The sequence below is a fragment of the Alternaria dauci genome, chromosome 6 (assembly GCF_042100115.1).
Source record: "Alternaria dauci strain A2016 chromosome 6, whole genome shotgun sequence".
In the NCBI taxonomy this organism is placed as follows: domain Eukaryota; kingdom Fungi; phylum Ascomycota; class Dothideomycetes; order Pleosporales; family Pleosporaceae; genus Alternaria; species Alternaria dauci.
The window spans coordinates 437,444-462,145 of NC_091277.1; the positions used below are offsets into that span (position 1 = coordinate 437,444).

The 24,702-nt window shown below is 52.8% G+C and overlaps 9 protein-coding genes across 9 annotated transcripts; 5 read left to right on the forward strand and 4 right to left on the reverse strand.

Annotated features, from left to right (window-relative positions):
• Window positions 1-119: 119 nt before the first annotated feature.
• ACET3X_006493 (uncharacterized protein) lies at window positions 120-1,953 on the forward strand (the record flags this gene model as incomplete). The annotated part of the gene is made up of 3 exons (XM_069452629.1): window positions 120-140; window positions 227-937; window positions 1,252-1,953. The coding sequence occupies 3 exons, from the start codon at window positions 120-122 to the stop codon at window positions 1,951-1,953; spliced, it is 1,434 nt and encodes a 477-aa protein (XP_069305261.1).
• Window positions 1,954-2,609: 656 nt separating this feature from the next.
• Window positions 2,610-5,922, reverse strand: ACET3X_006494 (uncharacterized protein). Its single transcript, XM_069452630.1, has 4 exons — window positions 5,012-5,922; window positions 4,659-4,948; window positions 4,357-4,592; window positions 2,610-4,302 (listed from the first exon to the last, which is right to left on the reverse strand). The coding sequence occupies exons 1-4, from the start codon at window positions 5,487-5,489 to the stop codon at window positions 3,057-3,059; spliced, it is 2,250 nt and encodes a 749-aa protein (XP_069305262.1). The 5' UTR covers window positions 5,490-5,922; the 3' UTR covers window positions 2,610-3,056.
• A 4,100-nt stretch (window positions 5,923-10,022) lies between these two features.
• ACET3X_006495 (uncharacterized protein) lies at window positions 10,023-11,680 on the forward strand (the record flags this gene model as incomplete). The annotated part of the gene is made up of 2 exons (XM_069452631.1): window positions 10,023-10,219; window positions 10,288-11,680. The coding sequence occupies 2 exons, from the start codon at window positions 10,023-10,025 to the stop codon at window positions 11,678-11,680; spliced, it is 1,590 nt and encodes a 529-aa protein (XP_069305263.1).
• Window positions 11,681-12,246: 566 nt separating this feature from the next.
• ACET3X_006496 (uncharacterized protein) lies at window positions 12,247-14,531 on the reverse strand. The gene is made up of 3 exons (XM_069452632.1): window positions 14,381-14,531; window positions 13,452-13,976; window positions 12,247-13,404 (listed from the first exon to the last, which is right to left on the reverse strand). The coding sequence occupies exons 2-3, from the start codon at window positions 13,953-13,955 to the stop codon at window positions 12,484-12,486; spliced, it is 1,425 nt and encodes a 474-aa protein (XP_069305264.1). The 5' UTR covers window positions 13,956-13,976; window positions 14,381-14,531; the 3' UTR covers window positions 12,247-12,483.
• Window positions 14,532-15,225: 694 nt separating this feature from the next.
• ACET3X_006497 (uncharacterized protein) lies at window positions 15,226-17,029 on the forward strand (the record flags this gene model as incomplete). The annotated part of the gene is made up of 2 exons (XM_069452633.1): window positions 15,226-15,629; window positions 15,676-17,029. The coding sequence occupies 2 exons, from the start codon at window positions 15,226-15,228 to the stop codon at window positions 17,027-17,029; spliced, it is 1,758 nt and encodes a 585-aa protein (XP_069305265.1).
• A 193-nt stretch (window positions 17,030-17,222) lies between these two features.
• Window positions 17,223-17,566, reverse strand: ACET3X_006498 (uncharacterized protein; the record flags this gene model as incomplete). The annotated part of the gene is made up of 3 exons (XM_069452634.1): window positions 17,223-17,356; window positions 17,421-17,492; window positions 17,557-17,566. The coding sequence occupies 3 exons, from the start codon at window positions 17,564-17,566 to the stop codon at window positions 17,223-17,225; spliced, it is 216 nt and encodes a 71-aa protein (XP_069305266.1).
• A 310-nt stretch (window positions 17,567-17,876) lies between these two features.
• Window positions 17,877-19,223, forward strand: ACET3X_006499 (uncharacterized protein; the record flags this gene model as incomplete). The annotated part of the gene is made up of 2 exons (XM_069452636.1): window positions 17,877-18,068; window positions 18,129-19,223. The coding sequence occupies 2 exons, from the start codon at window positions 17,877-17,879 to the stop codon at window positions 19,221-19,223; spliced, it is 1,287 nt and encodes a 428-aa protein (XP_069305267.1).
• Window positions 19,224-19,582: 359 nt separating this feature from the next.
• Window positions 19,583-20,865, reverse strand: ACET3X_006500 (uncharacterized protein; the record flags this gene model as incomplete). The annotated part of the gene is made up of 3 exons (XM_069452637.1): window positions 19,583-20,415; window positions 20,494-20,623; window positions 20,683-20,865. 3 exons carry the CDS (start codon window positions 20,863-20,865, stop codon window positions 19,583-19,585), a joined length of 1,146 nt encoding a protein of 381 aa, XP_069305268.1.
• Window positions 20,866-22,443: 1,578 nt separating this feature from the next.
• On the forward strand, window positions 22,444-24,245 carry ACET3X_006501 (uncharacterized protein; the record flags this gene model as incomplete). Its single annotated transcript, XM_069452638.1, has 4 exons — window positions 22,444-22,599; window positions 22,649-22,661; window positions 22,711-23,555; window positions 23,607-24,245. 4 exons carry the CDS (start codon window positions 22,444-22,446, stop codon window positions 24,243-24,245), a joined length of 1,653 nt encoding a protein of 550 aa, XP_069305269.1.
• Between the last annotated feature and the right edge of the window lie 457 nt (window positions 24,246-24,702).

The following is a 24,702-nucleotide window of genomic DNA, read 5'->3' on the forward strand; positions in this document are numbered from 1 at the left end:
TCTCCAGATGTGGCTAGAACCTCCTCAAAGACCCACTCCCGATTAAGTCAACTTCGTCGTTCGCGCGCCGTAGCTCCATTGCACCTTCCCAACCCCACGTTCGCCTTCACCCCGCCATCATGGCGCGCAATCACGAAGAAGTATGTCGCGCCCGCTACTTCCCGAGTCCGCATACGCAGCTCTCGGCCTCTCTCCTGAAGCGATCAGTGACCTGATGAATCCCAAGCCACCGCCCCCCGAACCCCCCGAAATCCACGCGCCGAACCTCCTCCAGAGCGACGAGGACAATGCGCGGCCCATGTCGCCCAACGAGACTTCCATCACGCTGTATGCAGAGCTCCTGCTGCACATACGCACCGTCACGCTGTTTGCCTCGCTGCGCACAAATTTCTCGCGCTCAACCGATGCGAAGCTGTCGAGCGACGGGTCTTACATTACCGTGTCGCACGAGGGCCAGTCTGCGTCGATACGGCTGCCTGTCAACATCGAGGGTGGAGGAGAGGCCGCGCTCGAACTTCCATCACAGCCCCCGACCAAGGAACTTACACTGCGTCTCCAACTCGAAGAGCGCGAAGGAAGTGACCTCCTGGGCGCACTGCAGCGCGAGGACCGGCAGGCCAATATTGTGCCGTGGGATGGCGCTTCACTCAATGACGCACAGGATGTGGAGATTACGTGCAAGAGCTGCGAAAGTGTGATTGTAGCCAAGGGGAAGATTCGGCAGTGGAAAGACTTGCCTAATGAGAACTGGGCCGAGATGATGGACTTTTGGCATTGCCATAAGCCGGATGAACACCACTTGCATGATCATAATCACGACGAAGTTGTTGGGCAGAAAGGGTATGCGGCTGGCAATCGCTTGCGGGCGATAGATGGGACAGGCTTTGTTGATCTGGCGAGTTTCTTACTCGCGGAGCAGGACTGTGATGGCGCACAGGTAAGCTTTGCTCTTCCTCCTTATTCCATCGTTTTCGTGACAATGGGCGCAAAGAAGGCGAACTCGCCCTCTCAATGGCATCATCGTCGATACAAGCTCCCTAAATTAAAATGCTCATACACGTGCTCTCCCGCGCCGGATGTATCCTCTTCCTTAGGTCGATGGATTGCCGGCGCTGGTGGGTTGACGGCCTGGCGTTTCACTGTCTCTATACCCTTAGACCCTTGGGATTGGCAGGTTTAGCCAAGGCTACATCTTCATGCATTGTTGTTTATGTCTATTTCGAGTCGTCCGTTCGTACTGACATGACACAGATGTCTTCCAAACAAGAATCAGGGCTGCAGACAGACCTGATCCGATGCGCGCATTGCGACCACACAATCGGCACCCAGGATCCTGCTACCTCCGGTTGGCGCATACGAAAGTGGGCCATCGGCATAAGATCCATGTCCCCGTCCACAACACCCACATCCGCCACCACTCCAACTACCTATACAGTCCAGAAATGGATAACAGCCCGCCTGCTCCACCTAATCGACAATACCGGCCTCCGCAAATTCCACGTTCACACCCCTGCCCCCAACCTTTCCAAAGAGGATGAACTCATACCTTCCCTTCTGATCTGGGTCTTTACTCCAGATCTCCTCTTCTCATCTTCCATACCCACGCCTGGTCGCCTCGATCCCACACGTACAATGAAGATTTTCTACAAGAAGCAGACCTGGCAAGCTTTGAAGCCAGGCGAGCCAGAGAGTGCGCAGATAGAGGATGTGGAGATGCCTGACGAGTTGTATGAGGAGTTGGAAAGCGCGCTCGAAAAGAGTCAGAGGTTGTTGCCACCGACTGCGAAGAAGTTCCAGGGGTGGGACGTGGGGCTGCTGGAGAGGTTTGAGGTGCTGGAGGCTGGGATGGGGAACGTGGACGGGGAGGATGGTGAGAAGTTGGGTGGCAGTAAGAAGGAGAAACCGGGTGGGAATGGATTGGGTTGTGAGATACCATCGGAAGATGTTGATTGAGGATATTTTATGAAGTTAATGACCATGCACGTATACAAGTTCTGTTTCAGTCTTACATAGTTCCAAAATACTTCACTTGAGAATGTCTGTTCGCATGGTTGTGGAAACTGCGAGTAAATTGTCAAGCTGTATGATTCCGGTATCCTCAGGCGGCGAGTAGTGCATGGCAAGTTTTCCTGTATGAATTGCAGCCGCCTTCACATGGCTGGTAGTACAACCACAAGCCCTCCGGCGAGACTTCCATCTGACTGAGACCGCCCGTGAGCGTGCTTCCAGTAGCAATCAATAGCGCCTACCAGGTCAAATGCCGGCGGCGTCGAGACTAATAAAAGGTTTTCGCTGGATCCAAAGTACTTCCGTTTGGATTTATCGGAATTCCATTTAGCGTTGGGTAGAGTACTGTAGAGTTATCGTCCAGAAGCTCAACTGCTCGTGGAGGATAGGTAAGAGAGCATCTTTGCATCAGAAACTTACGCCCATCTGCCGAGAAAGTGATGATTTGAGATGGCCTAGCTAGGTCCAGATCGTAGACCACTTGAAGTCGGGAGCAAGTGCGCCAGCGAGGCACGCAGCGCGAGACGAATGCTTACAGTGACAACGAGAAAAGCTGGGTTGAAATTGCACTTCTGACATCACAACCAGACGAAAACAGCAATTCCTTTTCCACCAAGTTTCTTATTTCTACCTATTCTACACTATCTGATGATCTCTACCACAGCCGTAAGACTCCGTAAATAGGTGGCCACAAAGAAGGAGTTTGGGGGGAGATCGAAATCAGTCGCTAGAGGAAGAAGACGAGAGGAAGAGAGAAAACCCGCATCAAACAAAGATCCTTTGTTTTTTTCTGAGGTTTTCTGTTCTGTTGTGTTGGAGGCAACCATTGGTCCACACCAGTGTGGCAGAGTGAAGAAAAGGCCAGGCCTTGAATGCATGCCAACATATCTTCATGGTATCCTCCTCTTGTCATAACAGTCGTAATCGCTGTTCAGAAAAACAAGTGTCCAGACGCCCGCTCAATGGAAAATTACTCCGTCTGTATAGGTACAAGATGGGAAAAACGACTATACAAGTGTCCACTAATCGTATGCAATGCAGTGTATGAATTACTGCGGGTTTCCATAGCCCATGAAGGTCAAATCATCCAACGTGGTGGTGGGTTCGGCATACAAGTTGTCGAATTGCCCCCCAAGCTGGTTGAAATCAGGGAAGAAGTTGGACGTGTTGTTGAACGCCATCTGGCTAGGCGGCGCGGTATCAAACAACGTGAAGTCCTCAGTGGGGCGAGTGAAGCCCTGCATGGTCATATCCATGTCACCGCTGAAACCCTCATCCATGTGTGGCGAGAAGAGGGTAACGTCGGGCTGAGCCATCGGTGATAGGTGATGTGGGAGACCATTTATCGTGCTGTTGGTTGTGAATGGCAGCGGTGCGTAGTCAAACGCCGTGCTCATTGGAGTTGGCTGCTGGAAGCCGGTGTTGAAATTTGCGTTCAAGTCACAGGCGTTGTAGACGTCGTTGTGGTTGATGTGAGTATCTTCTGGCGTCACAGCATCAACAAAGGATGTGGGCTCAACGGGCGAATGTCCAGACGAGTAGGTAAAGTGAGAGCCATCGGTTGTGATCGAGTCACGGCGGAAGTCATCCTGGAAACCTTGGTGGCTCAAAGCTGGCGTGTTAACGCCATAGAAGTCAAAGTTGTCGATCATGGGCACTTGTGGCGATGGAATGAATGGCGTGATGGGTGTAGTCATGGTCGCCGACATTGGTGTGCTGATGAAGGGAGTAAGAGGGGTGGTCGGGCTGTTCTCGCTGCCAGTAGGGCCCTTCTTGCGACCGTTGCTCTTGGAGCGAACGTACTCCCAGCCATGAGCCTTCTCCATGTGCTGCTTACAGTTGGACTCACGCTTTGAGGCGTACGAGCATGGCGGATAGAGACACTTGTACTGGGCAGGAGCAGCAGAGTGCTTGTCGTTCATATGCCTGTCACGCTCCTTCTCAGTTGGCCAGCCAAGATCAAAGTACTTGCAGTTCTTCTCAGAGCACTTCCACGGGCGCGAGTGGGTCTTCTCGTGCTTGGTCAGATCGCATGGTCGCTTGAACTCCTTCTTGCAGTCACGGCAAATGTGCATCACATCTCCTGGCTTCTCGGACTTGCGGCGGCGTGCCATGGAGCGGGTGACTTCATCCTCGTCCATGCTGTCCTCGGAGGCGTTTGAAAGACGGCGCTTGATCCTAAACGCTTTTGAGGCATCTTCCGAGATGGGCACGACTTTGCCGTTCTTCTCCCGGACTAGCTCGACAGGACGGCCGTTGTGGCTGATGCCACCACGGAGGGTGATCTTCTCATCGCTATGGACCATCTGATTAGTGCGGGCGAAAAGAAAGTCGGCGGCGCGGTCATACCGTGAGTAATCCATGTCGTCGAGGTCTTCGCCTTTGGATTCTTTTTCTCGTGTAGCAGCCATGATTGAAGCGTATCGTCTAATCTGTTCCATCAAATCGAGGAAGTAGCCGTCAGTATAAGGGCGGTCGGTGGGTAGTCGCTGGTCTTGTTCGGAGATGTACTGGACGGTCGTAGCCAAGAGTTGGATTGATCGTTCGCAGAAACGAGTGTACGAGTCCGGAGTAGCCGACAGGTCCTTTAAACCACGAAAAATGCAATAAGCTACTGCATTTTGAGAAAGACAACGGGTGGATCCACTTACCGGTGCGAGGAATATGAGGGTCTTCTCGAGGTCACGGAGGTTTCGGATGTTCTTCTCACCTATGCGTCGGGGAACGTCCTTGACAAGCGAGTGGAAGTCTTTGAGGGACTCCTCGGCGAGAATGGGCTTGACGATGAAGTCGTGAATCTGCTTGCACGTGTACTCGCCAAGCACGTGATCCTCTTCTGGAGAACCGAGCGCAGAGAAGGACCTAGTGACAGCCGAGTGCGTTGAGCTGATTGAGGTGCTGATGGATTCACGGACGCTCGAGCGCTGAGTGCGAATCTCGTCTTTATATATGTTAGAATGCGGGGCGTTCTTATCCAAGACAGGCGGCTGCAGTGACTCCTTACCGTACTTTGATCCACTGATGCTGGAACCCAGACCGCTGTCGGAAGCGTGGTCGTGGGGGCTGCGTTGAGCTGCAGTAGGCTTTGGGTCAATGTCCATTGGGGTGTGGTCCAATGAGGCGCTGTCGAGGACAAAGCTCGGGACAGGAAGAACCTCCGGGTCGTTGAGCAGGTTAGAGGCGGCAGCAGCACTCTTATGGCCAGCGACCCGCGCCTCGAAGTCCTTGAGCAGGTTGGTGACGCGACGCACGCTAGGGTCTTGGATGGAGTCGTTGACTAGCTCCTCTAGTCGCTCAGTGCTGGTCGGTGAGCGGCGGGGCATCAAGTATCGGTCGATGTCGCAGATGTCGGACGATATGTGGGTTGGCGACGAGAAAGTACCGCTCTTCCGGAGCTGCATGCCATGGGTGCTGAGAGGGGAGGCGGAGCCCTTAAGAGGACGGCGGCGGGGATGACGGTTCTGGTCGTGGGGTGCAGACATGATGAGCTATGACTGGTCGTAGTACCGGTTGAAGTGGGAAAGGCGGCCTCAGGTGAGTCACGGACTGCACGACTCCCCAAACCCGGCGAACCAAAAGGACCAAGTGTGAGTGGTTATCGAAGCCCAGATCACGTTTTCATTGACCGGGGATAGGGGGATCTTTGCGGCCGCGGAAGCTAGCAAATGATAGGCTGGAGGAACAAGAGAGACGAAGAGGGGGATAGGTAAAGGGCGCTGGGTCCTTCTTGTCAAGTGTCGGAGGAGAAAGTGCTGGTATATAGGAAGGCGCAGCACGTGGAGTAAGACGGGCGGCGAGCGGCAAAGATGCACAAGGGCGGCGGGTCTGCGGTGCAAAAAGACGAGGAGGAAGGGAGGCCTGAGGACTGAGATTTGAAGCAAGAAGAGAGATATCGAGCAGCGCGGGCTGGGGGGGGGATAGGTGGTTCAAGAGGGAAGGAACGGCATGTCGTCGCTGCGAGTGGAGTCCACCTCCAGGCAGCAGTGCACGGACACTTGACGTTCCGCGTAGGTCAGCCCCTGCTCGGATCCTGAATACGAGCGGCATGCCATTATTCGTCCTCCGGCACAATACCACTCGACCTGTCACCTGTACCTCGGCCGCATCTTTGGCATACGCAATGGCGTGGACATGCAGTGCGAGAGTTATCGTGTCCTTCACCGCAAACACTTGTATGGTGAAAGGCGCGCAATCACCACCAGACTGCGAGAATTGGCTTCGATCCAGCGGTGACTTAGACCCTTGCAAGAAACCGGTCAACCCTAAGAAGCGCAGGAACGGCTGCTAGCGCATGCTTATCACTGGTGAATGGCGTCAGGCGCCCTATGGGTGGAGGCGTGCAAAGGACGACAGGGCTGTGCATACATGGAGCCACCTCGCCATCCTCACCACTTCTGGTGGACCGGCAACCAAGACGACTAAGACGTCGCTACTGATAAAGCCGCCGTCCCCGCTCCCTGGAACTGCACAAATGCGCACGTCGTACTACCCGCTATTCCGTCGTTGCGCAAACCACCGTGTCCTGATGTTCTGGGTGTCGGCGCATACGTATGCCGCATCCTTCCATTGGGCGAGTAGCACAGCACGCCTCTCACCGGAATCGTGGGGGCCAGAAACACGTCGTCAACCTGCATGTGATGGTAGGGCTGCGCATGCATTGCTGCGAGACATGTTGATATTGAGGGAGTCGCCATTATAAGATGCATGGCGGGGTACTCCGCGACTAAATACAGGTGTGTGGTTGTCTCATTCTTTGCATGCCTTTGCCACCCCCAGGTGTTGGCTTCCACCCTCTCTCACGACTCACTGCGGACAAAAGCCGGGTACAGGATCGTGAGTGTGCTTGCCGCTCTTCGCAGTGACGCTATACCACCTTTACATTTGGTCGACCTGTCTCTGCGAGCTGCTCCTCTCATCTCGACATGCAGTGGTGCTCATTTCTTTGGCAAAAGCACGCAATGATAAATGCTCATCTATATACACTACTCTGAAGAAGCCATCTTTTTCTATTCTAAACTGCATATTCGTACTTCGAGAGTACAACCGCCTCATTATCCGTCATTGAGACTGTTCGTAAGCCGGTGAGTAAACTACCGATAGTTGGTAAGCCGGTTGGCGACTCAATTGGTAAGCCGGATGGTTTTGCCACACATACGAAGCAGCTCGTCGCACCAATACCTCTAACCACCTTATCATCAATATCTCGTCCGGAAACTGCCTCCTAGAACGATGCATTTGGTTGCAGGCCAACCATACAACCTGCGCTTTCTCATACCAATAGGTAATCTGGCCTCGCCGCGCCCCCTCGACCTCTTCAAATCTTGGCTGTTTGACTCTTATGCCCGTAGTACACTGCTTGTCGTACTCACTCTTGAGCATCAGCCAACACATGCTTGAGTAACCAAACTGCTCAACCGTAAAGTCTGCAATGTATTCGTCGCCGGACTGAGTGTTGATTTTGAAGATGCTGTGACGGACTCGTGGATTGGGTCGACTACCTTTCCAGTAGAAGACCCAATACGGTTTCGCTTCCACCGCGAGCCACACTATCTTAGCGCTGACATGTCTCAGACGAGGCTCGAGCATTTGGAAGAAGAGGCGGATACTAAAGTCGCAGTGATTAAACTTGCTAGACCCCATTCGCATGCCGGGACTTGTCCAGGGAGGATGGACAGCCGCACCCCATGCGTGTTTCCAGCCCCGATATGTCATTGGAGACGTGCTTTCGCAGATGATTATAGGCTTGCCTGGTCCAGGAGAAGGGCTGACATGATGCTCAACGCAAATCTTTGGTTCGTGTTGAAGCACGAGATTGAAGATGTGCCAGTATGGTGCGATTATGGCTTGGACTTCGTCAAATTCTATCCGTGAAGGATAATCGACCGGTAGATTTGGTCGGAAGGGGTGCGAGTCGACGAGGTAGAAGGCTCGATTACATGTTTCTTCTAGTGTAGGATATTCTTTCCAATCTTTCTGGCTCAACAATAGTTCTCTTGATGGAGAATATGCTGTTGCATCTGCTCTGATTGGTGGAGATGGGCTTGGGGCAGGGTGTTCCGTTGAGTCTTCTGGGATTAACTGGGATGAACCTAGTGCAGGATGTTCTTTTGATTCTACCTGCCTCGACGGAGATGCACTTGGTGTAGGGTATTCTCTTGAGTCTACTTGGGGTGACGGAGATGAACCTGGTGCAGAATGTTCCGTTGGGTCTCCTTGGCTCGACGGACAAGCGTCTGGCGACGGATGTTCTGTCGAGTCTATTGCATTGATCGGAGAAGTGCTTCGTGTAGAACGTCCTGCAGATTCTACTTCGCACAGAGAAGACGCGCCTGGCGAAGGACATTCTTTTGAGTCTACTGCATTGGATGGAGAGGTGTCGAGAGTATAATGTTCTGTAGAGTCTACTTCGTCTTGAGGAGATTCGCATAGCGAAGGATATCGTGCAGTGTCTAGCACACTAAATGGAGAGGTGTCGAGAATAGAATGTCGTGCAAAGTCTACTTCGTCCTGGGGGGATACGCATAGCGGAGGGTATTCTGTCAATTCTACTACACTTAGTGGTGAGGTGTCGAGAGTAAAATATCCTGCGCAGTCTCCTTCGCCCAGCGGAGACGCGCCTGGTGAAGAACATCTTGCCGGGCTCCCCTTTCTTGACGGAGGTACTCTATGTGTAGGACGTCTTTTCTGCTGCCACTGATTTGACAGACCTGCTTTTCTTGTAGGATATCCTTTTGACGTTGTTGGCCTGGCGAAGTCCCGGTCGTAGGAGGTGAGGAAATAGCGTCGATCACGACGTGAAGGAGTTGTCATGGCTTGTTAGGTTAGTGGGAAGTATTTTTCTCGTCTATTAATTAAAATCATGATTTTCAGAATGAATTGTCTGAAGTTTTGCGATAAATGGAGGTGTGGCCCATGTTAATACAACCCTCGAGTTGTACCCGGGTAGGACCACGGTGCCGACGGTAAGCGTCCAACTATGCTTCTCACTGTCGAGCTCGTAGACCGACATGTATTCGTAATTAAATACAAGGTCCGAAAGAGCCGAATGAAGACTGCGTCTGATTGAGCTGGCAGCAACCGCGGAAGTGTGGGTATCACTCAACCTAGGTACCACGAACTTAGCGTTGTATGCCTAGATCATTGTCCAATGGTATACTCCCAGGTAGTAAACCAACCATTAAGTCTCGTTAGGAACTCTAAACGTGATTTCGATGATGATTCCTTCCAATCATCATCAGCCTTACGGACGACTACATTGCCACCTTCACCTATCTCTCTAGCGAAGCATCGAGAAGCCTCAGATCGTCAGTTCTCCATAATCTTTCCACTCCACTCACCAGATCCATAACCCTGACCACCGTATTCTGCGTGGCCAGGCCGCGAGAGAAGCAAAACTTGGCACACGCCAGTCGCTCCTGCGGTCAACTAAGGTGTAGTTCTTCTTCGCGGAACGCGGTTGATGAAACGACATGCGTTTTTGCGCATCACGTTGCTTCAGACAAAGAATCTTGGTTATAGCTTAAAAAAAAAGGTTGAAGCAAAGACGACAAAAACTAGAGCTATGTATAGGACCGCTGCAGGTTTCCGCCCACAGTGGATCAGGAGCGACGAACCATCTGCATGTGACCTCATGTGGCTCCACGCTAAGCGGCTTGGCTCTAATAGTACTAGCGCATAAACTTTGGGCTGGGCTGATTGCCAATGAGACGCCAGTCAGTATAGTTCCGTTTCAAGAGCCCCGTCAAGCTCAAACCCCTCGCGATGCTGTTGCCGCCGCCGCCGTTGTTCTGACTGTCAACCCTCTCTCTTTCGAGGCGAGTCTTTCGTCGCTCCCTTGACCAGTCTTTCTTGTCACTCTCTATCTTACCATTAGGTCCCATCGTGGCCGTTACAATCTCTCTATAGGTTACGCTGGTTCGTGCCTGCACACGCTCTCTGCCGCGATAAACGCGTTGTTGCACATTCGAGGTGTTTTCAGTCGAGTTTTGCAGGCTGATTGTTTGAGTTTTTGCAAGATGCTGGGTTTCCACAGAAGAACGAGGTCTTTAATACCGGTCAAGGATCTGGGCAAGTATGACAAGGTGGCCATGGTTGAGGAGGACGAGGAGCGGGATGTAGAGGAAGAGATGGAGATGCACAGCGCGCCAGATGGCGCGGATAAGTCGCGATGGTCGCAGCTGATGCTGGTGTACCTCATCTTCCTTGCTGAGGCGTATGTTCTACTATCCAATCTCGACGACATCACCCGTCTGTTCCGACTTATGCTGACATACTATACAGCATCATGGCATCAAGCCTCCAACCACAACTCCAGATGCTCCTCTCGTCTTCCGACTACTGCGGCACTCTCTCCTCGTCATACCTCCGAAGCATACTCGACTGCGCATACGCATTTGGTGGAACTACGGGTCTGTTCTGGGGATACCTCGCCGACCGTATGGGACGAAGGCGCGTCACGCTCATTGGGCTCTGGAGCATGTTCGCATGCTGCCTGAGCATGGGATTCGCAACCAGTCTTGTCGGCTGCACTATCTTCCGCTTCGTCGCTGGCATGGTCAGCTCCGCGATTGTATGCACCACCCTGACCATGATTGGAGATCTGAGCACATCGGCAGAGGAGAGAGCGAAGAACGTCGCCCGGCTACCTACCATCTCTCTGGGCGGCTCCATGGGCCCAATCATGCAACTCATGGTCTCGGAAAGCCTGCAAGCCTACAACATGGTCTGGCAAGACTTTCCAACCCTAGGCTCTGAGCTAGCCTGCGGAGCCGTGTTGTTCGCCATTGCGCTCACGGCGAGCATCTGCCTCAAGGAAACGCTTCCTCACCACAACGACCGCTCTGCAGACTCCGTTGACATGGACTGCGAGAAGGCTGCTTTCCTCCGTCGCGACTCAGAAGACACAAACATCACTCTCGTTGACTTTGCTCGCCCAGAGCCCATCACAATCTCCCAGTTTCTCCAAGCCCCATCTCTTATGGTCCTTCTGTCCTCTTTCTGCCTCCTCTCGCTCCACGCATCGACTTTTGACGTCGTCCTTCCCCACCTCGGACACAGCAGCACAGACCAAGGCGGCATGGGCATCTCGTGCGACTGGCTCAGTATCGTCGTCCTCGGCGTCCGCGGCATCGCAGGCATGGTCCTCTACTACGCTATCCCTTACGCGACGTCGAAGTACGGTCTCGTCAAACTGTACCGCTCCGTGTCCGCCCTCCTCCCCACCACATACATCCTCACACCCATCCTCGCCGTTGTCGTCACCTGCTCCGGCCTTGAACCCGTCGTTTCCGCTCTTTCAATCTTTGCCCAACACCTCCTCACCGGCGGCGCAAATGTCCTCGTTTCTCTGCTCGTCCTCAACACCACACCAGATGCTTTCTCAGCCGGCACCGTTGTCGGCATGATGCAGATCGCCAGTCTATTCAAGGCTTTTGCCGTTGCAGTTAGTGGTACAAGCTATTACTTTAGCGACGATCTTAGCGTACAGACAACAAACTTCGCTCTCTGGACTTGCCTCGCACTCTTCGGCATCGTCGGTGCAGGACTAGCCTGGTTTGTCCGCGAACGCCCTAGTGTGGAGAAGGACTTTCCCAGCGAGGTCCTGTGCTGGGAAACGTGCTTTGATGCTGATGCCGAGAAGCAGTTTAACCTCGAGGATGTCGAGGAGGTTTGATCAGTCACTGTATCATCACCTGTTGCATGTCTTGATGCTGTTTGTAGCGCGTCCTTTATCGTTTCATTTTTCTTGTATGTCTTTTCTTTTGTGCTTGTTCATCTATCTCCTTGCGTTGAGTTTCACAATCTTGTTCTTGGGTTGTATGAGTATATAGCAAGTCATCGTATCCTGACCTTGAGTCAGTTGTCTATCTTGAGATACTCGAAGATGTGCTATTGTGATGTGAGGCATTGGTTCTCTCCCATCTCCCAGCACCAACACCAGTACCCTGTTTTGGGCGTACCGTGGTTGGGAGAGTCGAATCCCTGATGCAAACCACACATGAAAGTCACTACACCAAAGCTGAGGACTCTTCGAACCAGAAATTTGAAGTCTACGTATAGAGACGTTATCTAACCTGGTCCACCTGTTGGTGATCTTCTCTACCGTGGGTCGCGTGAACAAGTAAACAGTGCTGGAGGACACTACAAGAAGTATCAATACAAGCACATGGTGACACTGTAAGGATACCATTAGTTATCGAGACAGATCACGACATCATGTAGCAAGTTCAGTAAAAGTTTCTTGAACGAATTCGTTATACTATGGACGACTAAGTTTCCATGAACCAGTCCAAATCAGACCGAGTGGTTGAGTATCTCTAATCAAACGACTTTTACCCATAACGCCATACCCAGAGACCCGAAACCCAGATTCGACGATCATTTCACATATATCGTACCGCAGCTCCATTACTTACTCTTCGAGATGATCAAAGCAGATACACGAAACGATGTGCACGACAGTGTCCTAGAAGACGCTTAATCGAAGCTCTTCTTTTGACCCTGGAAGTCACCGAAACCACCACGGTTGAATGAACCACCGCGGCCGCCACGGCCACCGCCACGACCGCCGCCGAAACCACGGCCACCTCCACGACCACCACGGTCGCCGAAGCCACCGCGGCCGCCGCCACGTCCGCCGCGACCACCACCACGGCCACCACCGAAGCCACCGCCGCCACCGTTGTCCTCACGAGGTTGAGCGTAGTCGATACGGATGGCACGGCCGCCAATCTCCTGGCCGTTCAAGGCCTCAAGAGCGGCGGTAGCCTCTTCCTGGGAGCTGAAGTCGACGTATCCGAAACCCTTGAGGGAACCAGTGTCGCGGTCGGTTGGGAGAGAGACACGGGTGATGTTACCGTACTCTTGGAAGACCTCCTGGATGCTCTCGTTGGAGCACTCGAACGAGACGTTGCCGAGGAAGAGGGTGTTGCTAGGAGGGCTGCGCTTGTCACCGTACTTGTTGGCACGGGCACCATTGGCATCGGGCTTAGCACGGGGAGTGCTGAAGTCGACGTTGAGCTGACGACCGTCAAGCTCGTACTCGTGCATCTCCTTCTGGGCCTTGGCGGCATCGGCAGCGTTGGCGAACTCGACGTAACCGAAACCCTTAGCACGGCCAGTCTCACGGTCAGTGATGACACGGCAGCCAACGATCTCACCGAAGCCCTCGAACTCGCGGCGGAGCCAGTCCTCATCGATGTTCCAGCTCATGTTGCCAACGAAGAGGTTCTTAACACCCTCCTCAGCGGCGGGCTCCTCAGTCTTGGTCTTCTTGACAGCGGGGGCAGTAGCCTCCTCAGCCTTGCGCTTCTTGGAGGGAGCCTCCTCGCTCTCGGAAGCGGAAGAGTCATCGGAATCGGCGTCAGAGGAGTCGTCAGAGTCGGAGGTGGAGGTAGCCTGTCACAGTTAGTCGACGTCGTGTGATGGTAAAATGCTAAACTGACCTCAGCCTTGGCAGCGGGCTTCTCGTCCTCAGACTCGCTGCTGTCGGAGTCGCTGTCGGAGTCGCTGGACTCAGCCTTGGCCGCGGCCTTCTTTGCGCCGTTGGCCTTGGCCTTGGGGGCAGGCTTCTCCTCCTCGCTGCTCTCGCTGTCGCTGTCCTCCTCGCTGCTGTCGGACGAGTCAGAATCAGAGTCGGCCTTAGCAGCGACCTTGGGAGCAGCCTTGGCAGGAGTCTTCTTCTCGACGACCTCCTCCTCGCTGCTGCTCTCAGAGGATTCTTCGCTCTCGCTCTCGCTCTCAGACGAAGAATCAGACTCCGGCTCTGGGGTAGGAGCCTTCTTCGACTTCTTCTTGTCCTTGATGTTGGAAGCAACTGACTTGGCAATGTCCTTGCTCTTCGACTTGGGAGTAGCAGCGGGCTTGGTAACGCGGCCTGCCTTGACGGCGGCGACCTCGGACTTCTTGTCCTTCTTGGACGACTTGTCCGCAACCTTGGTCTTGCCCATTTTGATGATAGGTAACTAGATCTACAATGCATTAGTATTATGAAACGTGCGACGGAAGCGCCAAAATTATGTGACAGAACAAGGAAAGAGAGGAGTCGGCGGCAGTGACGCCACCGCTCGGGCGCTGACAACCAAAGGTCGTCGTATGCGCCAGTCTGCTCGGTCTGATTGTCTCAAATTGCGAAAAGCCCACTGGTATCTCTCGAGACCGCACGAAGCGGATATCCCTCAAGCCCACGGAAAGCCCACAAGAGCCCACAGAAAACCGAGCTTCAAGGCAGCGCGTTCCCGCAAAAGCCGAGAAGCCGGAAGATTAACCCTCATAGTAGCAAAAAGCCCTCAGGATGATCTTGTCGTGCCCTGGCGAGCGACAGACGTGCCCTCTGTAGTGTGTGTTAAGGAAAAGCCAAACGTTGCCCACTGACTTGTATTTTGATCTGGTACTGGATGTTGCCCTCAGTAGCCCACTTGAGAATCGCGAAAGCCCTCAGTGAATATTTCGAACGGTAGATGTTCGAAAAGAGTTGTGAAGAAGGTTGGTGGTAGAAGGTAGTTGGCAAATGGTTGGGAGCGCGCAGTTTATGTAGCAGAAAGATCAGCATCGAACTTTTCAGCGGATCCGGGGCCCGAGCTTTGCGCTAGAGGCGCGCCTTCGAGGTACGCTACAGTCGCTCCACTGCTCACCCATCCAACGGCGACGGCGGTATAAACAACTCAAGGGTTTTTGGATGCTTGTTTTTTACTGCGAGGGTAGATAATCATGGCAAATTCTTAGTGAGAATTTGAGAATTTGTGCCTGGCAAAGTGCTGCACCTAATTCAATCTATCGAGCCAGGTAAAATCTTCTTTCCACAATTTCACGTCAGAGAACACCCAATCGTCTAAACACTCAGTGGATACGATTAATCTCAGATAGTGTGTTTACCGAGGATGCCTACTGGGCTATCAGAGTTGCCCTCAAACAGCTTTGTCATGCTTCGGTGTACGCATCTTTTTGGAGCCACAACATCGACCATGTTAGGGTGATGTGCATACAAGTAGTCCAACGCGATCAACAGAGCCTGGACAGCAGACCCTGAAGGAAACTCTCCAGACGGCAGTTCCATGGCATGTCGGTCCATTGTCGGACGATAGCTGGGGAGAGAACTCTTCGCGGCAGAGCTCAAAATGCAGGGCAGCGGCTAGCGCGGATGTGGTAACGCGTAAATCGATCCGCCACGTTCCTCGAATCCGTCCAGACCCTCTCCAAGCTCACTTGGGTAGCTCCAACATGGCATCTCCAGCAGCCCACAAACCCCGACGGCGGCGAAAGATTGAGGAAGGATCTCTCGCCCAGGTCGCTCACGGCACGCTCGATCTCGACCAGTCCACGAATGCACGGAAGCCCGCATTCCCTCTCGTCGCGTTCCTCTGGCCAGCGAAAGGCACCGTCTCGCAATGGATCACGATACCCCTCATTTTGATGGCAGTCGGTTTATTCAGATGGACCGTCAGCTTATGGGGCTACTCTGGATACCAGTCGCCGCCAATGCACGGTGATTTCGAAGCTCAGCGACACTGGATGGAAATTACGAAACATCTACCCGTGTCGAAATGGTACTTTTACGACTTGCAGTGGTGGGGACTGGATTACCCGCCTCTGACGGCGTATCACAGCTGGGTCTTGGGCGTCATGTATGTGGGAGTATCGTACGTCGGATGCAAGTACTGATCATTGTAGTGGCTCTGCTATCAATCCGGAATGGTTCGCTCTTGACAAGTCGCGGGCTCTCGATGACCCCTCCCTCAAGATATACATGCGAGCGACTGTCTTCGTATCCGAATACCTCATCTACGTCCCCGCGATAGTCATCTTCCTCCGCCGGTATTCGCGACTAGAAGGAGTCAACATCTGGGAGTCGTCAATTGCGCTGGTTGCTATCCTAATGCAGCCGGGCACCATATTGATCGACCATGGGCACTTCCAATACAACACTGTCATGCTTGGCTTTGCAGTTGCAACACTTTCGAGCATGATCGCTGGAAGACCACTGTGGGGGTGCGTCTTCTTCGTCGGCGCGCTCGGTTTCAAACAGATGGCCTTGTTCTATGCGCCTGCGGTGTTCGCATACTTGCTGGGCATCTGCCTTTTCCCCAGGATCAACATCGTGCGATTCCTCGCAATTGCGCTGACGACTGTGGCCGCGTTCGCTGTGCTGTACCTCCCATTTCTGATGGGTGTTGCGTACGATGTGTACACTGGTTTCGACCACGGTCCCCTCGAACTCCCACCACTCTTGAACCTGAGATGGTTCATGACACCATGGGATATGAATGCATGGTACTACCCCTATGTTCTGGAGATGGGGCAGTCGATTCATCGCATTTTCCCCTTCTCTCGTGGACTGTTCGAAGACAAAGTTGCGAATATCTGGTGCACAATCCACACGATCCATAAGCTCAACCGGTACCCGATTGAGTTACTTCAGCGGCTCGCGCTACTTGCTACCTCTGCTGCTATCCTGCCGCCGTGCATAATTATCTTCATCAAACCCAAGAAGCAGCTCCTTCCACTAGCTTTCGCAGCCGTCTCCTGGGGATTCTTCCTCTGCTCGTACCAGGTACACGAGAAGAATGTCTTGCTTCCGTTGTTGCCAATGACACTGCTCCTTAGCGGAAAAGATGGTTTGCTACCCTCCACTCGCGCGTGGGTCGGTCTCGCGAACATGCTCGGCGTCTGGACCATGTTCCCATTGCTCAAGAGAGACGACCTGCGAGTTCCATATTTTGTCATCTCACTCTTGTGGGCCTATCTTCTTGGTCTTCCACCAGTCTCTTTTTCCACCTTCCAAGGGGGTAGCCGAAGCGGATTGAACATATTCAGCAAGATCCTGCATCTCAATATCTACGTGGCCATGATTGCATGGCACATTGCAGAGGCATTCTATCCTCCACCTACTGGCAAACCAGATCTCTGGGTTGTTGCGAATGCGATTCTCGGAACAGGCGGCTTCGGTATTTGCTATCTCTGGTGCTTGTGGCGACTTGTAGTCAACAGTGAGTTGTTTGGGGGAGTAAAGAACAAGACGCAGTAAAGTTTAGCAGTTGGCAATTCTTCGTTGCCGCACTTCAGCACTTCTTCAAGATACCCAGGTAGATTTTGGAGGGAAGATTTTGGTTCTCCATTCCTCAGATATTGTACAGCAAATACAGAAAAGCCTCTAGTGCGCAACGCCACCCATATGCATTTGTGTTGTACATGTTGTATACACTAACGTTACCCATGCGTTATATCTTGAAGCCGTATCCAGCCATACATCTCTTGTAGTCGTCGACTAGAGTGAAGCACTCTTTCTGAGGGTCGTTCGATGTGGAGAAGAGCATGCATTCGTCGCGCTTAGCCTTCTGGTCGGTGCAGACACCTAAAGTTTGGTACACGAAATCAGTACATGTTTCGCATAGAGTTTGCATAGGGGCTTCACTAACAGCATGGCTTGACTTTGGCCGGCGCGGCGGTGTCCTTGAGGTCTGAGCCCATGTTGGCGGCGGTTGGCGGTGCTAGAGTCCTATCACTTAGCCCTTCTGCGTCGCGTAGACATCATCGTCTGAACCGTGAGCTTACCTGACGACATGCTGGCTGTATGTGTGGTGGTGGTGAATTGAAGGTGATTAGCAATCCATCGCAAAAGTCACCGAGCATGTCATCGGCTCAGCAGCCACTGAACTTGCCGCACACTCCCGCGGCCTACGCCACAGACTTGTGGCGTGTGGCTAACACTAACCCTGCAGGCAACAGGGGTCTAGACAATGAACCAACCCCACTACACTGCCAAAACAATTGCGACCCACGAGTCACACGCACTATAAACAAGTCCTTTCGCCCCCCTGTTGCTATCATATTGTTTGCACTTGAGACTATCATTAGTACGACTTGCAAAGAACATGGCTGGAGCAAAGATCTTTTCGATAGAGGGCAAGGGCCTAAAACTCACCACCGCAGAGGATATTGAGCCACACATCCAGGACCTGAAGAGCAACGACGATGTAGAGGAGATCAAGTTCTTGGGAAACACACTGGGCATCGGAGCCAGCGAGGCGCTTGCAAAGGTCTTGGAGAGCAAGAAGAACCTACAGGTAATATTTACCACCCCGCTTGACCGCAATGTCAAAAAAAGGAACTGACCCAAACTCCAGGTCGCAAACCTCGCCGATATCTTCACTTCGCGTCTCCTTTCTGAGATCCCACCTGCGCTGTCGCACCTCCTCACCTCTCTCCTTACCCTACCAAATCTCCACACCGTCGATCTTTCAGACAACGCGTTCGGCCTCAACACCGTTGCCCCGCTCGTAGACTTCCTGTCGCAACATACCCCACTTCGCTACCTTTACCTCAACAACAACGGTCTCGGGCCCGCAGCCGGCGTCCTTGTCGCCGATGCACTCACTGCGCTTGCTGCCAAAAAGGAAGCAGCAAGAAAAGATGGCAAAGACGTCCCCGACCTCGAGCTCGTAATCTGCGGTCGCAACCGTCTGGAGAACGGCAGCATGGCCGCATGGGCAAAAGCATACGCTGCCAACAACGGCATCAAGACCATCAAGATGACACAGAACGGTATTCGTCAGGAGGGCATCTCACACCTCATCACCAACGGTCTCGCACACCTGTCTAAACTAGACACGCTCGATCTCCAGGACAACACATTCACAGCCATGGGCGCAAATGCCCTAAGCAAAGCCGTCGGAAACTGGACCGAGCTCCGCGAACTTGGCGTAGGTGACTGTCTCCTCAGCGGACGCGGAGGCGTTGCGCTCGCCGCTGCGCTGGAGAAGGGCAAGAACAAGAAGGTTGAAATCCTTCGCCTCCAGTTCAACGATATTAACGCCAAGGGTCTTGCTGGCCTGGCCTCGGCCTCTTCGTCTGCCCTCCCTGCTCTCCGTCGTGTAGAGATAAATGGCAACAAGTTCGATGAGGAGGATCCTAGCATTGAGAAACTTCGTAGTGTGCTCGATGAGCGGAAAGAGGCGTCTGGTGAGCACGAGGACGACGAGGAGTACTGGGGTCTGGACGAGCTAGATGAGTTGGAGAGCGAGGATGAAGATGAAGAGGAGAGTGACGCGGAGGAGAAGCGAGGTGATGGCGATGACGACGAGGAGGGTGTCGAGGTCGAGGAGAAGGCTGCGAGACAGATTGTTGAGGACACCAAGGCTGAGGAGAGTAACGTGCCACAGGAGAAGGATAAAAAGGTTGACGATTTGGCGGACCTCATGTCCAAGACGGAAATCAAGTGAGAGGCTTGCATTGGGCATGGGAATAGTGTTTTGAGACTGAGGAGGCCTTGTCATGCATTTAGCGACTTGGGACGGTCAGTGAGGGTTTCTTTGAGTAGGTTCGTAGGAATTGATACCACAGATCTTTCTTCATATCGCCTTCACATTTTCACAGTGAGGAAGGAAGCCTTGATACAGGTTTCTATAAGGCAGAAGCTACATGCGGTTCATTGGGTTGTCCTGCAGACGGCTTAATTATGTATACAGGTTCATGTTCGTATGCCATTTGACAATATCTCGTTAGAGTCCATCTAATCCCTCTTGTTCCTCCAGCTTCCCAGGTGCGTTATCGAAATCCGTGGCCACGCCTACCATGTCACTCAGTTGATGTAGTCACACTCGTCACAGATCTCGCCGTCTTCTAGCTGAGAGTGATCGCACTCATTGGTACAGCCACGGCCCTTGTTCACGAGAGGCTTCTTGTGGGCTTTGTTCCCGCCATTCTCCAACTCCTCATCAACCTTTTGAAGATCTTTGTCGAGTTTAGAATGCTCCTTGCGGTGTTCCGTTGCGGAAGAGTTGGAAACGTCACTGAGAGATTCTTGTCGTCTACGCGAGATGAAAGACTGCGCAGTGTCACGCAGATTCTCGTTCTTGTTCTGGCGAGATTGCCCCCCGGGTGAGGTAACGCTTTTGCTATTCGCACGAGAACGTCCGCTGCTGGCAACCGATCCATGCTTTGCTGAACCGTCACTCTCCACAATGCCGTGGATAGTACGAACTTCAACAGGTTGTGGCTGGCCGGTCCCTGGTTTGGTGGTAGTTTCGGTCTCGGTCTCGGTCTTGAGTCTAGTGGCCATATCTGCATGGTGGAACTCGTTCAGCCTCTCTTGCACGGGTTGTTGTTGAGGTGATGTAAAGTTCCTGCTGTTGGCATGAGATCGTCCACCGATGGGACTTGAAACGGTCCCGGAGCCACTGCTTAGCGACAGCTGACGCTCACGTCTAGCTGCGACAGACTGCGCTGCAGCAGCGATACCACCTCTCTCAGTATGACCATGGGCACGAGCTTCGAGAGAATGGAGGTGGTCAGCCTCAGCCTTGGTGACAGTGCCTTGCGCGATCTTCGGTTCGATCTTAGCGATTTCCTTCTGGAGCTCAGCTTCGACTTCGGGATGAGGAGCATTGGTATGGCCGACGGCCTTTTGCAATTCTGTAACATTGTCAGTATGTGTCTCAATATTCAGCTGAAGGTCAATTGGGTGGATGTGTATTGGGTTTATGCACTTACTACTGACGATGCTCTGAGCGATACGAAGTACCTCGATGGTTGCCTCCTCAGAGCTGCCATCTACAGCGGCATGCAGGTCCTTGGCGGCCATCAGCAGGGAACGATGAGGAGCCTGATCGTGACTGGGTCCCTGATATTGCACACCTTGTTAGCAATAGCTAGGGATTCGACGGCAGAGATAATGCGGACCGCTCTGCCGTCACGTATAGCGACGTTCTCAGTCAGAATGCGAGCCTCGTCCGCCGTGATGCTGCATGGATCGGACTTGAGCTTCTTGAGAACAGACTCCAGTTGATCCTGAAATCGCTGAGAGGCAGTGGTAGCATCAGTGCTGACGTCCGAAGTCGTCTTCTCGCTGAGAATGTCGCTCATGATGGCTTTTAGAGGTGGAGTTGTAGGTGATGCTTGAGTAGAAGAAGTGGTTGGCTGAAAGTGCGGAGAAGAGAGGCGAGGTAGTGGTGTTCTGTGTTAGTGGTGACGTCGCTCTATGAAAGCAAAGTGTAGAAGCAAATGGCGAGATCAGACAACACTGACAACAGTTCCTTCCCGAACAAGGTGAGCACCCGAGACATATTTGAAATTTGATGGAACACTTCCCCAAGATAAAGCAGACGCCGCCTACGAGCTTGGATATGATGCAGTTTGCTCTTTCCACGCAAATGACAGGCAGCTACCATGACAATGAAGGAGAGAAATTGCTAACACGATGCCGCTTCATATAGAGCTCGACATTCTTTTACCCGCTAGAAGATGAAACAATCTCGCGAAAATACCTTGACCGCATGAGTAGTGAAGGATAGAGTAAAACAATAATTGTACCTGCATACATCACATTCAAAACCGCCACCATTCATAGCCGTCTCCTTCACCAAAAGGGCCCAAATCATTGTCTATGTCAATATCCAAATCAGCTCACCTACCACGCTTCCGCTCAGCTGCTTCTTCAGTGTTACCTAAATCGCTTGCCATGCCCATATTCTCAAGTATATAATCCATGTCCTTCTGTTTCGTGTACGCATTAAACGCATCAAATTTAGCAAGAAAACCAAACTATATCGCCAAATCGTCTTTTGGGGAGATATTGAGGATCCGGATATTGCTCTAACGACGGTCTCGGACGATTCCGAAACTGTGTTCATAGACAGAATGTCCTTCAGAATCAAAGTGAAAGTCGTCATCGTCCTGCGCAAGTGATCAGTCCTCCCCATCGTCGGCATCGGAGATGTCCTTTTTATTGCCGTGTTCGACTATTGGGTCGACGGCGTTGGAATTATGCGCCTCGATAACGCTACTTCCATTGATGTCTCTACAGTTTGGATCTTCCTACTGCAATGCAGCATCGACATGTAGTTTACTAGGACCAGGAGCGATCCATGTAGCTCGACATTCCTCAACTTCCGTCGCTGCGGCTGTTGTGCCAACCTCGGTTTTCTCTACGCTCAGTGATTCAGCCGACATATCGACGCATCGCGGTCTTCACAGGCTGCACGCTTCAGCGCTGGCGGTAAACTCATGTTGATCTTTTAATAGCTGGCAGACGGATCGATAACGAACCGTTAGTTTGGGAGGTTGAGAATAAAAGCAAACAAGGGGTCCGAACGAATGCGATGACGAAAATGACCCTCAGTGGCCGTGGAAGGGTAGGATTCCAGCTGATGTGCACAAATCTAACCTGTTTTATAGACTAGGCTCATTGTTTCGTCAATTCAGAAGGCTGCACAGCAAACGAGTTTAAAGGACACAGAAGGTTGGTTTGACGATAGCGTCCGCTGCAGTATAGCCGTTGGCAAGAGATCTTGGTGTTCGCTGCGCGATGACGCGGCCGCTGCCGAAAAGCCGAGGAGCAAGGATGAGAGCCCCACCGAAATCCCGCCGTCAAGCCTCAACACCCACCTCTACCACTCTACCTGCTCCAATGACCTGCGCCACATATATGTTTACTCTGCCAGAATGGCCAGCGCCCAAGATGTCGCGGCTCGCAAGTCGGACACGGGTGCGGACGAGCAAAAGCAAGCCGCGCAGATGATCCAGCGCAACTACCGCGGCTATCGAGAGCGTAGGCAGCTTCAAGGCATGGGCCTCGATGCTAGCGCACGCTGGGCAGAGGTCCGAGACGTTTGTGGTACATTGGAAGACATGCAACTAATGGTACCAGGCTATACGCGACGGTCAGCAGTCTACCATGATATCTACTGCGCCTAAGCTAAATCTCCAAAGCGAAATGGCGTAATGCGACGAGACCCAGGCCGCGCGTGGAAGAAGCGGCTCTGCGCGAGAACCTCACCACGCCCGAAGAACGCTCACGAGCAAATTCCACGGCGGCGCGCGAGAAGTGGAAGCGGGTAGGCGAGATTGCGCGGCGAGCAGGAGCCGACGATCCTTACGATGTCTCGCCCACGGACGACGAGGATGCGCCCGAGAACCACACTGAACAACGGCGGAAGCAGAACGAGTCAAAGGCCGAGCGTGAGAAGACGGCCAAGATGATGGATCTCCAGTACTTTTTGGAAATGGTGGATCAGAAGCATCGCTATGGTAGTAATCTACGGGCTTATCACGACCAGTGGAAGAAAGCAGACACCCACGAGAACTTCTTCTACTGGCTAGACAGTGGCGAAGGTAAGAACTATGAGCATCCAACAGTCTCCAGAGAGAGGTTGGACACGGAGAGGGTGCGCTATCTGTCGCGAGAGGAGCGCCAAAACTACCTGGTTACCATTGACGACGAAGGCCGGTTGTGCTGGGCCAAGAACGGCGAACGGCTCAACACCACTATGGATTACAAAGATAGTGTGAATGGTATTGTACCAGTCGACGACGATACCCCGGCCTACGGTCCCAAGGCCAAACTCCACTCTGGCCAGAGTAAGACGCTACGACGAGGTTCGATGATTTCGCTGAGCTCAAGCTCGTCAATATCGGAGAGCGATGCGGAAGCAGAACACTACGTCAATGAGGATCTCGACAAGGCTAAGGGCCTTTCGAAACTCAAACATGTGTCAGCCGCGACCATCCTAAATCACCTACTGCGGAGTTCTGTGAAACCAAACTCATGGATATTCGTAAGATGTGCTGCGCTCCTTGCTCCAGGCTGACGTACTAATCCGGCATAGGTAGCCGATACATCATTCCGCCTATACGTCGGAATCAAGCAATCGGGTGCCTTCCAGCACAGCTCTTTCCTACACGGGGCTCGCATTTCTGCCGCGGGTCTGATAAAAGTCAAGGATGGCCAGCTGAGGCGCCTCTCCCCCCTGTCTGGCCACTACAGACCTCCTACCAAGAACTTTCGCGCGTTCGTGCATTCGATGAAGGAGAATGGAGTAGACATGTCCCGCGTCTCCATCTCGCGGTCGTACGCCGTCCTCGTCGGTCTCGAAGCCTACGTCAAGACACGCAAGAAGTTTAAGCATGGGGTCGAGCATGTCAAAGAGGCAGAGACCAAGGTCGTACATCCAGAAGAATACGAACGAAAGATCGAAGACCAAAAGGACAAGAGCGAAAGTGCACAGAAGGAACGACAACTACTTGCACAAGAGGCGGAGAGGAAAGAGGCAGAGAAGAAGCAGACCAGCTTTGGTCGGCGACTGTGGAAAAGGCTCAGTCGAGGTGGTGGTGAGAACGACGACCTGACGCCCAAAGAACGAGAGGCCGCCAAGCAGAAGAGGAAGAAGTGGATATCCAAGTCAGGGGAAGACGTCGAAGATGGTATTCCGCCTGCTGGGCGTCGGGAGTCTGCCCCTGCATCGTGAGCGGCTGGATACGAAGCGGGCTACAAAGCGGGCTGCGACTGTTCCTGCATGACCCCATACCTATCTACGACCTACCTGCCCGTAGCTATTTTTACGTGCCTACGATGTCCCCATCATCGATTGACCGAGTATTGTTAGCCAATTTGTCGTTATTGAAAGAAGACCATTTCCAAGACGGTGTAGATCTACCGTATTTCGCGTGGTGTCATAGCTAGATCATCGTGGTCGCGCGCGATGAATGCACGTCTATCGAAAACGTAGAATCCAGGAACCAGAAAACAGGTAATGTCGTGACTCGTTCGCTTTCCAAGCCTCCGGACCCCGTTCCGTGCCGCCATCATTCTTACGAACGGCGGCGACTGACATCATACACGTCGTCACGGACCCAGAATTCTCATCTTTCTTTTTTGGTTACGAAAGGTGTCTTCCTGTCGCAGCCTGTTATTCGAGCATGACT